This window comes from Dromaius novaehollandiae, chromosome 24 (assembly GCF_036370855.1).
Source record: "Dromaius novaehollandiae isolate bDroNov1 chromosome 24, bDroNov1.hap1, whole genome shotgun sequence".
Classification (NCBI taxonomy): domain Eukaryota; kingdom Metazoa; phylum Chordata; class Aves; order Casuariiformes; family Dromaiidae; genus Dromaius; species Dromaius novaehollandiae.
Genome location: NC_088121.1, coordinates 9,995,543 through 10,010,595, shown reverse-complemented (window position 1 = coordinate 10,010,595; position 15,053 = coordinate 9,995,543). Strand labels below are relative to the sequence as shown.

The window sequence follows — 15,053 nt, the reverse complement described above, 5'->3', positions numbered from 1 at the left end:
AATATTCCAATTTTGTCAAGTTGTTATAGTTGCATTAAAACCAGATGTGCAGCTGGTAGAATGGGTAACTGTGCATCTGCTGCTGTATTTCATACCAAAGTGTATCTGTCAGAGGTGCTGTATCGCAGTGTGTAATGCACCGTCTTTATCTAATGGAGAATAAAAGAAACAAATACCTGAGGCAAAAAAGGCAGATTCCTTCCACGATATTGAACACGGATAAATCCTAGCTGTATGTATGAGCATGGTTAGTCAGCTGTTCCCAGTAAGCCTGCATATCTGTAAAAAGAGGAAGACTTAAGGTAAAACAGTCCTATATTTTTAAGACCATTGAGTTTGGAGGGCTGTGGGAAAGGAGAAGGAATCAGTGAAACAAATCCTACAGAGTAAAACGTGCATAGCTGTTTGGATATCTAACACTTGGACAAAGTAAATCCTAGCATACTTTAATAGAAGAACATGTGCTATTGCAGCAAAGGCTATACTAGTGATTTAATGAGAGCATGAGACCAGATATATTTGCACAGACTGTTAGCAAGATAAGTTCACGTATTTAATTTTGCCTGATAACCAGTGTTTGGTGCTACTGACAAAGATCTGTAATCCATCTGTTCTCCACATGGAGAAGGAGACATTGAGTTGGGTTTGACTTCTGGCTGTCTCTTCACTTGCTCTGCTCTTCTCAGTCTTGGGCAGCGATTCCTTTTTGGGATGTCTCTGACATCTTTCACTCCAGGATCTTTTTCCTTCCCATTCGCAGCAAGCTGAAGTCTGCTTGTTTTCTCTTGCATACGGTGGCACAGGACAAGGCAGTAGCTACTAGGAGTAGAACTGGGGAACTGCGATGCCACCTCAGGTCTCATTTCCCTGCAGTGTGGTTCCTCTTTGTCTTCTGCAGTATGGAGAACTAGTATAGTGCTAGACACATGCCTTTTGCTGCATATATTTTATCAAGTGTGTAGTATCACCCACAGACCACTTTGCAAGTGTAGAAGTACAGGCAGCACAGCCTTTAAGTTGTTCTTCTACAGAGATATTTTTTGACTTGACGTAATGAATTTCCCAGACACAACAGTGGCAAGCAGAACTTTTTTTGGAAGAAGTGAATGGGAAGAGCTCCTGCTGTCCAGTGCACTATCTTTACGGACAGTTGTGGGGGGAAGCTGAGAAATTGCAGGACTATAACCATGCATGTTGTGTGCTTTGAATGCTAATGCAAGTTTGGTGTGTTTGTTTCCTAATCCAAACAGAACGTCAGAAGCCTTGATGCATGTAGTGTGTGTTTACTGCAGCTGGAGTGGGCCACAGACCAGGTATTTATAGCCGTTAGTTTATAAGCTTTCACTACTACATTCACGCTACCGGCAGCAGGGCTGTCCTTACTTTAAACTATACTAGGGAGAAACCCACATGGTGTGAAATTATCAACTCCTTCACTTAAGAGTGCAGAAGAAGGTTCTGCCTTGCTTGGCCAAAGGTAACAAATTTGTTGGGTAAATTTCTTAGAAAAGTTGGAGCCCTTTGTCCATGGAAAGGAGAGGCTTAGAGCTCTGAACTTCCTTTCTGTGCTCTCCAAGCAATACTCACTTATCTAAGACACTTCTGGTGCCTCAACCTGAACTTGTGTTGAGCAGAGACAGCAAATTCCTTAACATTGCTCAGCAGTTCAGGGGAGTCGTACGCAAAATGGACCAGCATGAGACCCTGCTGATAACTGTATGTCCTAATACAAGATTAAAGCAGATCTGGTGAACTGAAATGTCATTGTGCTGTTGTATGTGAATTATTTCTTTGAAACAACATACCGATTAATGCAGCAGGGGTACGTCACAAATCATGCCCCCTCGCAGTCATCAGTTGTTTGGGCTTTTATGTGACAAGCGAGTGTAAACACTTAAGGTAGGGAAATAGTTGGTGATAGTGGACTTTTTAATGGCTTTAACTGAACAGATGCAGCTCAGCCTGTAATGGCTGTATGTGCAGAGTTAAACAATTTAACTAACCAGTTACTTTAGGGAAAAATAGTAGGTTAAGTGGCTGCATTAGATCTGTCATGCATAGCTATCTGATCTGAAGTGAATCTAAGTAAGTCCTGATGGTACTAATTCCTATATTTTGAAAATCTTGCACTCTTTGTGGAGAATGTTAACACCAACATATCTGAATTATGTGATAATCTGCTAACCAGCTGTCTTTCACTTTAAATGTATATGGGTTCCCAGGTGTGTGGGGGTTCTGTAATTAAAGCCTGAAAGGTTGCTTGTTTCTGTTATATGAAAGCTGCTTGAACAGAGGCTTTTCTCAAAGATGCCAGTTGGCAGCTGGTTTCCTTCCTTCACAACAACAAACAACGTTAACTTATAAAAGAATAAGTGTCAAGTATTTTATATCCACAATTACAGTTCAAGCTGGCATAATGTCATGGAGGATGTTTGCTGACCTCTGAATATCTTGCTTTCTAATCGCTGCCTACATTAACATATTGAAGAAAAACACAGAACAAGCAATTGCTCTGTCTGACTAGTATTTTTTCGTTGTTGTCATTGTCACATCTGCCCTGATATTCAGGTGAAAAAATTATGTTCCTTGTCTTATGTTCCTGATTAAGGCAAAGGTTATGGCTAAAAGAAAACCTAAAGTTATTTTAAGCTTCAACAAACCACTGAGTAGCATCTGTGAAGCCTCCCTCTAAAAATACTGTGTACTTGTATGCTGCTGGAGTATCTCTTTTCTGTATCACGAAGAGAAGTGTAGATCTTGCTCTCCTTTGAAAAATGGCTCTTAAAAGTGAGATTTGGGGATTTCATTATCTTCTCAGTGACTCTAGATATATCTGCTCACTTTGAAGTTTAAATGTCCTCTAGTTGTGAGCTCTCAAAGCACCTTGGAACTGGCTTCTTGTGTCTTTTGTTGTCAGTAATTAAGTGTCTGCAGCTGGAGTGTAGTTATTGGATTTGCCCTTAGTTAATATTCAGAGCACTGTGGACAGTCTGTAATAACTCTTCTTGCAATAACTAATGATAAATGGAGCGGTGCTCTGCTGAGTAATTTCCAAACGGATACGGTGTGCCAAGCTGATATGCAAACTATCCTTTTAGCTTGTATTCCAAAGGTAGAAATACTTGAAAAACGGTGGTTCTCATACATCTTAACTGCTTCTTTCTCTTTTTCTGTATGCATAGAGAATAGTGACAAAGAAACTACCTCACTGGAAAAGCCCTCATTACCAGCTTCTGATGGGTTTCAAAATCCAGTCCAGTCTTCAGAACTAAGTTCCAAGATCTGTAATCCCACAAATCAATTACTTGATCGTTCCGTCTCTGCCCCTGCTTCAATTTGCTCACCCATATCTAGCCTCGCAGAGCCCATTGATCCTAGAGCCATGAAGTCTTTGGAGCCTTCAGATGAATGCCAGATAACCCCAGAAAAAGAACATCCTCTCTTATTACGGCATCTTTCCAATAATGCTTCTTTGGCAAATAATGACCGTTCTCCCCAGATGGGGGAGGTAACCTGTCGCAGCCCAGCTTGCCTTTCACAGGACACACTCGAAGAAACATTTGTTGCTGACAGTCTAAAGGAATGTAATTCTAAGGAACAAGGCCGTGGCCAGGAACCTCCTTTGGAAGTGACACAAGAAAACAGCTTGGCTGACGCTGCTGCTAAGCACGGGCAAAATAAAGGAGTACCTTTGTCTTCAGAACAGGAGGAACAAAAGAATGAGCTTCCCGTAGATCATCAGATGTGCAAAGAACCAGTGAATGAACATCTGGAGAAACAAAATGAGGCAACTGACCCAGAACGTCCCTGCAACGTTGTTGGGGTTGAGAAACCTGCTGCGGAAGAAGAGGGTCATACAGGCATCCAGCCAGAAAACTCTCCTGCAGAAACAAGAGGGAATGGACTGGAGAAAGTAGGTTTTTCCTGCGTGAAAGAGAGGATTCAAATGTCAGTGTCCCGTAGCTGTATGCATACGGAAACCTTTATGGAAATAGATGTAGTTGAGCAGTCTGTAGCTGAAGTGCACAGCTCAGCGAGCAAGCAGGAGTGGCAGGCTGAGAATGGAAGTGTATCTGATGTAAACTTGGATCCTCCTTCTATGGAGGTGGAGTCACTGAAGTCTGACTCCTCCTTGAATGATCCGGTTTCCACTAGTGATGTGCTGCAGTCTAAAAGCACCAATGAAATTCCTGCAAAGTATGAGTTAGCTAATTTAACCACTGAAAACAGCTCTTCCCCCTCCAGCATCCCTCAGCTGGACACTGACCCAGGAGCATCCTCAGAAGAGCCATGTTTCTCTCTAGCATCGGCCTTGAAAGAGCTTCACAAACTCTTGATTATCAGTCGTAAAGGAGAATGTAAAATCCTTGCATCTGAAGAAGTCTCTCAGTTGGAAATGGTTCACAAAGAACAAGCAAAACAGAAGGGGCTTCCTGAAGATAAGCATGAAGACTTAGATCCAGACAGCCAGGAACAGAGTTGCTCCTTCTATAAGGAGAGGTCTGAAGGTAGAAATGCAGAGCAACAACTAGGGGAAGAGCACTGTGATTGCGGAATAGAAAAAGTTTGCGTCACGTGCATCAGTCGCACACCATCAGCTGTCAGAAAAGATGCTACAGAAATGCAGGAGCTCTCAGGTAAGAGTGATTCGATCATGCTGAATTCTGCCATGACATCTGCTGACCAGCAAAAGAGCTCTGAGCAGGCAAATATTTTGGCGGAATGTGATCAGAGTCCAACAAATCAGACTTCAGAGCAAAATGCATCTGTTTCTTCTAAACCTACTTTGGATGAAGATATGTCTCAAGATACTCAGAGCTTCTTCACAGGAGCATCTGGGAGAAGCAACACCTCGGCTCCTGAAGGTCTGTGGCCGTTGCGTGGGTTTGAGGAACCTCTGCTGCACCCACCTGCTGGCTCTTCTGAACTTATCTCTGTGGCTTCTCCACTGCCCGCTTTCCCTGCGGCTGACATTGATCGGATTCTTTGCGCTGGTTTTACCATGCGGGAAGCTCTTGAGGCTTTGGAACAAGCAGATGGAAATGCAGATCTTGCTCTTCTCATTTTGCTAGCCAAGAGTATCGTTGTTCCTACATAACTACAGAAGTAGCAGCTGACTGGAGTGTCTTTTCTTTTAAAGGACTTATCTAAATTATACATCATAACACACAAGCAGAATGTTGAGCCAGATTTTTTTAATTATTTGCAGCCAAAGTAACTTGTCTCTTCTGTTTCACTTTTTAGATTTGGCCTTTTAAAAGAAAGAAAACATCCTAGCATTGTATGGACAGGATAGCTTTTAATTCTTATGATGCATACTGGATTAAAATTAATGTTTTTATTTAAATGTACAATTTTAGAATAAGCTCCAATGTTACAAATAAGAAGCAGAAGCCATTAAGGTCGCCGCCGCCGCCCTGTCCAGCACAAAGCCGATTGCAAAGTGAATTGAATGCGCGTATGTGTGTGGCCAGAGGCAAGGCCCAGCACGTGCTGTTACAGGATGAGGTGCGCACTGAGTTCAGTGTGATGCAGGCGCAAAACAGAGCTTGTCCCAATGGACTGTGGATTTGTACCAGTTTTAGCTCTCCTATGCTTTATAACCCAATGTCCATCTGTGATGCTGACAAACAATTACAGTAGCTACTAAAGGTATGTAGATGCCTACAGGTCTTGGGATGTGTAAACCTTTGGGAGGGGGGTGGAGGGGATTTTTGAAAGTGTGCATTTTTGTGTGTGCACATTGAAAGCTGATGCCTACTTTTGCCAAACCCTTTATGCTATTGGGCCAGTGTGTTAAAGTTTACAATGTGGGGATTGAGAGATGGGGAGAAGAAGGGAAGGGATAGAACTTGGTGCTACCAAAAACAAGAGACGTAGTAACTTATTTGAAGATGTGCTGGTATTAGTCGTAAGCAGGGGGAAAGGGAAAAGGGGGTATTTTACATTTTTCTAGCTTTGCCCACATAATGTTCCCCCATACGAAAGAACGAGCTCAGCCCCCAAGGCAAATATTTAGTGATGAGATTGCTTAACAAACAGATCGTGTGTGTTATGGCTCTTGTCCTCCCCCTTCCCCTCCTCTTGCCCCTCTAAGAATAAACTCAGTTTTAGTGGATGCATTCTCTATGCACTGAGTGGGCACGTGATTAGAAATGAAAAAAAATCAGCTTTGCACTAGTTTATCTCAATGTTTGGGGATGACCAGCCTCTCAGCTGTGGAAATGCAAACTGCAGAAAGCCTTTAGTGGCTTGTGGGGTACCAGTTTAATACCTCCTAAAGAGTGAGGGCTCTTTGATAGGGTTTATGAAACAAATGCACTGATGTGGCTTCTGCATTACAACCGTTGTGGCCTTCTGGGAAGTCCTTGGTGAGAAGCCTGCCTGACTAGGACCCATCGAGGCTCTGCTGTAGGAAGCCCTTTCCAGGTGCTTTTTTTGGGGATGAACTACTACTTGATGCTCTGCACAGCCCCAAAGTACTGCGAGGGCTGGGGAAGGGGAGGGAAAGCATGGTTGAAACATGATACCAAATCTGAAGTAGGAACTTTTACTTAGTCCTACTTGCAAATCTCTCAAGTGGCTTTGTGTAAAATGTTAAATCTTTAATTTTCTGCTTTGAACTAAATCTGAAGTGATGACTCAACAGCAGCTGAATGAAAATCCAATGTGTTTTGTTCATGGTTTTCATTTGTTGTTATCGTTGTCTCAGGCCTGTTCCTGGTTTTTTTGTTTTCCCGTTGCTTAGCAGATCTGCCTATGTGTATGCTAGGCTTTTTCATGTGGGGTGGCATTTAAGAACACCACAAATTTGGTTTCATCTGTAAACTTGCAGGAGTTTCTGATGTCAGTGAGTAGTGATTGTCAGATTTTCTTAGGTGCTTGGGTAGCCAAGAGATCCTTTGGAATATAAAACAGCTTTAAGGCATTCCCTTGTCGGTCAAATAGAGCTTTTAATAAACTATGAATGTACCAGCCAGGCCTGGGGCTCCCAAACGCACTTAGCTCATATCCCACCACTTGTGATGCCAGCAGCATGTGTGTGTAGGAAGCAGTGTTTGGCTATTTGGGCAGTGTTTGTGTTACGGGTTGGAAGCCCCTTGCCTGAACAACATGAAGTATCGTCAAGTTCAAATTGAGTTACTGAGACAGGACTACAGCTTCATGATCTCTGCCATGCAGGTGGTAGGAGTTACCCCTGCTGAAGCTTTCAAATAACCTCTTTGCAGGGAGCACTCGAAATCCAGCAAAAGCCCCTTCTGCCAAGGGTACCATTTGGGCTGGTACAAGAATAGTCTCCTCAGATCTCTTCCTAGCAGCCTTAGGAAATAAGATACACTATTAGACCCATCCCCATCTGTATCTGGTTCACTATCAAAAGCAGCAGCTAGCATGAAGCTCCCAGCTCTCAGATCCAGAGTATCCTCTGTCTAAACAGCCAGCGTCTCCTCCCGATTCATGCCACAGGTCTCAGTGAGGTGGTCCTTGGAGCAAGCCCTCATCTGGTACGTGGGGTCAGTGTGCTGAACGTAACCAGCTGCGGGTCTGCCCTCTTGGATGTGCGAGAGCTGAATTTGCACCCTTAGCCTGCAGGTTAATTTACTGCCAGGTTCTTACAGCATCAGATGTTAGCCATTCAATGTTATACCCTTTTCATATTTACACTTAATGTTTTTAGAAGCAATTGCTAATAGCTAGATGAAGTACAGCTGCTTTGCACCAAACCGGTTAAAGTTTCTAGTTTTATGGCCACGTTTACTTAGAGACTGCATATACAGAATTCTGTAAAAGCTTTAGAGCATCAGCCAGTTTGCTTCAATAGTCAGTTTTATTCTTTGTCAAATATAATTTGTTTTTGAAATCTACCCTTCTGCCAAAGCTTTACTGAAGTATTTATCAATACTGTCAGAATTTCCTGAGTAACTTTCTCTGAACTGCTTGAAACAGAAGCCTGACCCCCTCAGTTGATTAATATTTGTAAAAAACAAAAATATTTTCTAAAGTTAGTCCAAGCCTGGTGATTTATATCTCTTAACTTCACAGAGCCTTGCTTTGAGTGAATGGTTATGTGCTGCTAAATTAGGGAAAGATTTTGGCTTTTCAGGAACAAGATTTAGTTAAGTTCAAGAAAGTTCAGGCAGTGGTAAGTACTTATAAAGTTAAAATAAAACACAATAGAAATGTATGTAGTGAACACTGTCTAAAAGTTGTGCTCTGTATTAACATGCGTCTGTGTTCTCTCTGCTGTATGCAAACATCCTTTGCTCAGCCTTTAGCAATTTCTTAACTGGTCTCTGTGTTTACATGGCCCAAGAAGTAGGGATACTTCTCCCTTTTAGCAGGGATGGCAGACTTTGCTAAAGCTCGCTGGCTAGAGTGGAGGATAAAGGTAACACTGAAGGCTGTTCAGGTTTCCAGGGAGCCGAGTCCTGATGTGGTTTCTGTAGTGTGTTCTTAGCTGTCTGTCTATAGGCTTTGCTCATGTTTACTGTCCCCAGGGTCTTTGTCATGTGTTTGAAGATATGCCACCAACTGCTACCACTTCCCCAGCCTCTGCGCAGACCCTCAGTGGTCTAGATGGAGAAAGAGGTCCTCTTAGGCGCTCATGCTTTGGGCAGAGTTGGGAATGCACCTAGGTGCTGTACTATACAATACATCTTGCTGGTGGTGTTCACTCAGAACCCACCTGTAAGACACAATTCCCTGAGTGATAAATGTACCCTGGGCTAAAATGAGGCTCTTTCTGCTCTTCTGATCCTCCTCATTCGTCACTGTTCCAATGTACTAACTGTCATACCAGCTTAGCAAAATGATTCTTAGCATCTTGCTATGAAAAGTCCATCTACAAAGAACAACAACAACACACAGCAACACACAGAAGCTGCTGCTTAAAGATGCCAGTGCCTGTGGAGACCCTTCTGGGTCTGTAGAGTTTGTTTCTGGGTATTTCCTGAAGCCACTATGGTCACGTACGTTCCTGTTGGTTTCTAGAATGTACTCTTTTCCTTAAAAGATACTGAAGGGATTTTTCAGCCTCTTGTTGAATGTGTGTTTCTATAAATGGGACTCCAGGTGATTTTAGAGGTGAAGCTTAGAGCAACATCTGAAAGTTTCTGGACAATAAGTCTGACAAGAGGAAGAAATATTTCTTGGTGACAGTCTCTGGCATGTTTACTTGCTACTGAACAGAGCTAAGCTACACTGAATTATTGTGACAATCTGTCTTGTTGGTAACGTTCAACCTTCTACATAGACACTTGGTCTCCAGGACTGTTAACCTTGTACCTCCTAGATACATTCCCTTCTTTCTGTCTTTGTGTCTCCCTCTTTCTCCAGCCCCTTGCTGTCTCCTTTCCTCAAAAGTAAGCAATATTTAAGTGTACTTGCTGAATGCTTAACTTCCAGATGAGTTTTCTTTAAAACACTATGCCATTCATGAACAAAAGGATCCTAAGAGGTTTCTTCACCAGACTTGGACTTCTTGCCAAATGGCTCCCCCCTAGAACTCGATCATAAATTCAAAGAGGAGAAGTCACCAGGTATTTTGCCTGCCTCTCTCAGAAGTCACCATGGGAAATGGGGTTGGTTTGGTGTACGCCGTTCCCTTGTGAAGCATTCAAGAGATTTCTTCCTGCACTGTGTCGATCTAGCTTAGTCTGTGATCCAAATGCATAGCAGTTTGGGTTACTCTTTGACTGATGCTTTTTAGCTTAAGAGTTTTACAAACTCATTTAAGGAACTTGAGGGAATCAATACTCAGGAATCCTAAAGCTGGTGTTGCATTTGTGTCATTTACTCTTCTGGGCTGAACATACTGTGGTTGTCCTTGCAGGTGGTTGAAGGGAGGAGTGGTTGTGTCATCAGATAATGGGATGTGGTTCTGCCCAAAGTAATACACACTTGATTCTTTTTTGATTTTGTTTTTTAATATCGGGGGACTGTTTCTCAACAAAATTGATGTGTAAAAAATTTGATATTTAAAAAAAGAAGAATAAAAACTTTATCATAATGTTGCTTGATTGGTCTGTCTGTATTTCTGAGGCTGTCATCCCTGCACTCAAATCCTTCTCTGTTTTTTTCCAAAGCCAAGAGGACTTTTTTTTATCATAAATGTTGCCATTTTGAACATAACAGACAGAAATCTACGCTTAAAATAGTGCCGTTTGCAGGAGCTGAAAGCAGGCATGAGAAATGCATGAGTTTCCTTTCAACAGAGATGGGCTGTTGACTTTAAAGTGGAAGAGTGTTAGACTACAATACAAAATGTAGCATTTAAGTTAGCCATAGCACTGTGTTTGCTGGAAAGATGAGTGAGTTACTCCTCATGCTTCCTATGTAGATATCTCACTTCCAGGTAGATTAGAAGACATTTTTTGTTTTTTGCTTTTTTGTATTTGGGGGGGGGGGGGGGGGGGGGACTTGAAGCTAATCTCTCCTTGTGACATCAAAAAACTGGCATTTACGTGCCTAAAAAGCTTTTGACAGTTTGTTTCAATTAAAAAATAACTTTTAAAAAATCCTATTCCCTTAGTTATTTATAGAACAGGTGTAAGAATTGATGCAAGGAGATGTCTTGTTTTGTACCAAGCTGCTCCACTGCATTTTGGCTGCTGGGGCAGATCCCACTTGGTATAGAAAAGGGGAAGTAGGAGATATTCCTCCTCTGAAACCTGTGGCACAGTCAGCTAATCCCAAATGGCAGCATTTGTCTCATGGAGCAGTAATTCCTTTATCATATCTTGAAAAAGAGATGTGCTGTCCCTTGAGACATGCACTGAGTTTTGATTGTTGAGTCTCAGATACCTGGACAGCAGTCAGTGTTAGTACAAGATCAGCAGAGACATGCCTTAAAAAACACTACTGCCTACTACTGCAAGTGGCTGTGTTTTCCTTGTTTATCTTTTATGGACTCCTTAGGAGTAGCACAAGCGATGCCCTCACAGGTCTAGAGTTTAAATACCACAGATTGAGGTTACTGTGGTTAGTCACATGGGTGTGGAAGTTGCAGTGCTACCAGGAGCTGGATCCAGAGAGGCAAGCATTGCATCATACACCTTTCTGCACCAAGATAGGCTGGACAATGGTCAACAAAAGAAATGTGACTTAAATATCGCTCATAAACTCAGCAATGCCAATGACACCAGTCCGCTGCCTCACTTTTCTGCAGCCCCATGGTCTTGCCTCATGCTTTGTGTTGCTCTGCCAAGTCGGCCACCCTTTGGGCAAGTAAGTCACCGGAATGGGATTTGAGAAATCCTGCAGTCCGGCCTGACCTCTGATTCACTCTGGCCTAGAGGCATTTGTGTGCTCTGCTTCCTCTTTCTGCTGGTGGTAAATGGGGCAAAGGATCCCCTCAGAAGCATACTGTGAAGATCACTGCACTATTGCTTTGCTGTCAGAGACAATTATGTATGTTAATTGCAAGGTACTGTCATGATCGTCAATAAAAACCATCTAGTCCTGTGGACAAGGATGTGAATGGTTGGTTGAAATCCGTCACAACAGCAATTGCCAAAGGAGTGACTGGTTTCGAGTCTCTTTGTTAACAAATCAAAATGGGAAATATTTCAAAATCAAACACTTTCTTTCTGGCTGTGGAAACGCAGATGCACTTACAAGGCTGCAGCCACCCCACTGGTAAAGAGATGCAGGGATTGCTGTTTACTCATCCTGATGTTTGGCCTACAGTTTCTTCCCTTTTCTTAATCTTGTCCTGATCCCCAGCTCCCTAGAGGAGTTACCTCCACTCATCATCTTCATACTCCTCAGTAACAGCAAATTGTCACAATACACAGCCCCCAATCCTGCTTCCTTTTTAATGTAATTACACTGGTCTTCAATCTTTCCTCCCTAAGTCTATCCTACTGCCTCCTGAACCCTTTCATGTGCTTTTCTAATATCCTTCCTGAGTATTAGGGCACTTCAGAAGAAGTTTGCTATGACTACACTGTATGATAAGTTATGTATCTTAGGAGGAACAGTGTCTTGCACTTGGCACACTTTGCTATAGGAGATATGATCCACCTTAATGATTCATTCTGTCCTTCCTCTCCATTCTGTTATGCGATGAGCTCCTGATCACTCCTGTTTTTATGGGTGGCATTCTTTGTGCTAAACCTGGGCTGTAAAAACACAGCAAAGAGCCTTCTCCTGCCCCAAAGTGTTGAAAATCTCATGGGAAGAGGGCAGTAAACAGGCTAGGATGTGGGGGGAGTAGGATGGTACATCCTGGGCTTCTGTAGGGAGAATGGGAGCTGCCTGTGAATGCTGGGAGCACATGTTCCTGCAGGAGCTTCTAGTGTAAAACTATAATTGCGCGGTGGATGTTTTAAGGGATTAGAATCAACTCACTGGATGCAGTAAATGTCTGTAATGCTCCCTGCTGTGCTGTACAGCCTTCTGCAGCACGAGCGTGCCAAGTGCCGTAAGGCCCAGGTACAGAGAGGCTGGACGGAGAAACTGCAGAGTCACAGCTAGTAACAGCTTTGTGTGGGAGGGGGGCGAGGGCTTGGAGTAAAACAGAGGCCTGGGGTGCTTAAAACATGCAGGCAAACTGTAAGAGACCAGGAAGTCTGCTGTACCATCAGATTTTACAGGAGTAGACCCTTTGCTGTGTCTAGAGCCTTCAGAGCCATGAAGAATGCAAACAGAGACACTTAGCTGCCAGCTGCTGCTGTACAGCTTGTTTCCTTCATACCCTGAGCATGCTTTAAATCCTAAAATACACCAGTAAGGAATAAAACAGTGTGTTTGATCTGCCATGCTTCTTTAAAGGAGCTGACCTGAGCTTCCTGGTCTGTTTAAGTCTCCACTGACTTGTTAGGGATCAGACATAGATGTTGCATACCCAGATCTGTTACTAAGTAGTTGTGTGTGCATATCTGGTTGGGTTATTTTCCCTCTCTGTCCCACTGAAATCCCCCACCGGTACCTACCTTGTCTATTTTGGTTGTAAGCATTCAGCAAGAGAAGCTTTACCTTCTTCCTCGTCTCTTGAGACGTTAGTAGTCCCGAGCGCTGATCCTTGCTGGAGCTCACACAATGCAACACCTCTGCTGCTTCTGCTGCCGTTGTCATTGCGGGAAGCTGAGGTGGGAAATGAAGAGGAGTTTTAGGGTTTGGCTCTAGCTGTGTTTTAACCCAAGTGCTTATGCACTTGTGTTCCCTTCCCTTCCCTGGGAGAGTCTCACGTAGTTTCTAAAGCTGTCCGACTGGCTGGGCCATTCCTGCGGCGACTGCAGGGAAAGGGCAGACTTGGCCTGGCACATTTGCTCTGTGCAAGCCCTTGCTCAGCCCATCCCGTCCCTGCCAAGACAGTATTTACAGAGAAAGGGGTGGGAATGGAACAGGAAATGTGTTTATGAGGGTTGTTGGCTTTTCCTTTTTCAACTGCTTTTACTTTCAGTTTCATTTCCAGTTATGAGGGTTGAAAGTCGAAAGCACAGCCCCGAGGGCCAGACCGCAAGAAACAGAGGTTGAAAGGCCAAGCCCTTCACCTGCATCTCAGGAGGAGGCTTTATTATTAATACTGCCTTTTATTTCTGTATTTCCCCGTAAGAGCAGTTATGCTTCAGCCCCAGGCCCTAGCTGTGTCCTGCGATGGGTAGTGGGGCTTGCATTTATTTTTCTTCATTTTACTGAAGTTTTTTTTCCCCAGCCCATCAAAATAGCTACTTGTTTTTGTGTTTTCAGATTTGCACTCTATCCTAGTACCTTCTCTAAAAAAAAATGAGTAGTGCTTCTGGTTCCTTACCAGAGCCCATCACGTTGAAAAACAACACTGGTGTTTGACAGGATTTTAAAAGGCTGCTGTGGGCAGGGAGGGACCAGCTCACGGGAGATGGAAACGGGGGTTTTGGTGCTTTTATCGTCAGGAGCTTAACAGTGACCCCCGTAATATTGCCAAGCGCAGACCATCGCAGGTTTGAGCCCTGAGCCACGCTTATTTGGCCCATTTTAGGCCCTAAGGTGCCACACAACCAAGCACACAAACCTCAACAGATGGCACGTCCCCGGCACCCACCTCGTCCCGCGGCCCCTCATGACACCCAACGCCACCTCCCTGGTGGCCCCGTTGCCCCACGTCCCCTCACACCCCACGTCCCCTCACGCCCCAGCCCCCTCGTGCCCCACGTCCCCTCACACCCCAGCACCCTCACACCCCACGTCCCCTCACGCCCCAGCCCCCTTGTGCCCCAGCCCCCTCAAGCTCCACATCCCTCACACCCCGCGTCCCCTCACGCCCCACGTCCCTCATGCCCCACACCCCCTCACACCCCACACCCCCTCACACCCCAGCCCCCTCGTGCCCCACGTCCCCTCACACCCCAGCCCCATCATGACTCACACCCCCTCACGCCCCACGTCCCCTCACGCCCCAGCCTCCTCACGCCCCAGCCTCCTCACGCCCCACATCCCCTCGTGCCCCACATCCCCTCGTGCCCCATGTCCCCTCGTGCCCCATGTCCCCTCGTGCCCCATGTCCCCTCACACCCCAGCCCCCTCGCACCCCACGTCCCCTCACGCCCCACGTCCCCTCACACCCCAGCCCCCTTGTGCCCCAGATCCCTTCATGCCCCACATCCCTCACTCCCTGCGTCCCCTCACGCCCCTCGTCCCCTCATACCCCAGCCCCCTCACGCCCCACATCCCCTCACGCCCCACATCCCCTCACACCCCACATCCCCTCGCGCCCCACATCCCTCACGCCTCAGCCCCCTCACACCCCACGTCCCCTCTCCCCGCCGGGGCCGGGGCCGGGGCCGGGGCCGGGGCCGGGCCGGCGGCGGCGGAGGCGGCGGCCTGCCGCGTCCCTCCCCCTGACCTCAGCTCCTGGCGGAGCGCGGCGCCCGTCACGAGCGCGGCGCGGCGGCCGCTCGGCTCCCCCGGCTCCGCTGCGCTGCTCGGGCCGGGCCGGGCCGGGCCGGGGCGGCCATGGCGCGCTGAGCGGCGGCGGCGGCGGCCCGGGCGGGCGGCCCAGGGAGGCGGCAGGACGGAGGCGGCGGGCGGCGGGCGGCGGGGCGGCGAGGGGCCCCGGCGGGCGGGCCGGGCCT

General features: G+C 45.7%; 2 protein-coding genes and 1 long non-coding RNA gene across 8 annotated transcripts in view; 2 read left to right on the top strand and 1 right to left on the bottom strand.

Annotated features, from left to right (window-relative positions):
* Positions 1–3,322, top strand: part of DDI2 (DNA damage inducible 1 homolog 2) — a 22,095-nt gene extending 18,773 nt beyond the window's left edge. The window contains exons 9-10 of the mRNA XM_064497174.1: positions 1,251–1,313; positions 3,183–3,322. Coding sequence (XP_064353244.1) covers positions 1,251–1,267 — 17 coding nt within the window. The 3' untranslated portion in view covers positions 1,268–1,313; positions 3,183–3,322. The remainder of the gene's footprint in view (positions 1–1,250; positions 1,314–3,182) is intronic.
* The window catches only part of LOC135323577 (uncharacterized), a 24,303-nt gene extending 9,250 nt beyond the window's left edge, over positions 1–15,053 (bottom strand). The window contains exons 1-3 of one of the 6 annotated variants that reach the window (XR_010385056.1): positions 14,825–15,053; positions 12,936–13,086; positions 177–279 (exon numbers count right to left, since the gene is read on the bottom strand). This is a non-coding gene — a long non-coding RNA (uncharacterized LOC135323577). Of the gene's footprint in view, positions 1–176; positions 280–12,935; positions 13,087–13,190; positions 13,542–13,753; positions 14,016–14,824 lie in introns of those variants that run through there. The other 5 variants (XR_010385055.1, XR_010385059.1, XR_010385058.1 and 2 more) reach the window with 5 other exon arrangements.
* On the top strand, positions 3,313–10,013 carry RSC1A1 (regulator of solute carriers 1). The gene has a single exon (XM_064497172.1). It carries the CDS (start codon positions 3,383–3,385, stop codon positions 5,096–5,098), a length of 1,716 nt encoding a protein of 571 aa, XP_064353242.1. The 5' UTR covers positions 3,313–3,382; the 3' UTR covers positions 5,099–10,013.

What these genes read in the sequence shown, in the direction of transcription:
- RSC1A1 (XM_064497172.1), top strand. Translation starts at nt 3,383, where the DNA reads ATGAAGTCTTTGGAGCCTTCAGATGAATGCCAGATAACCCCAGAAAAA.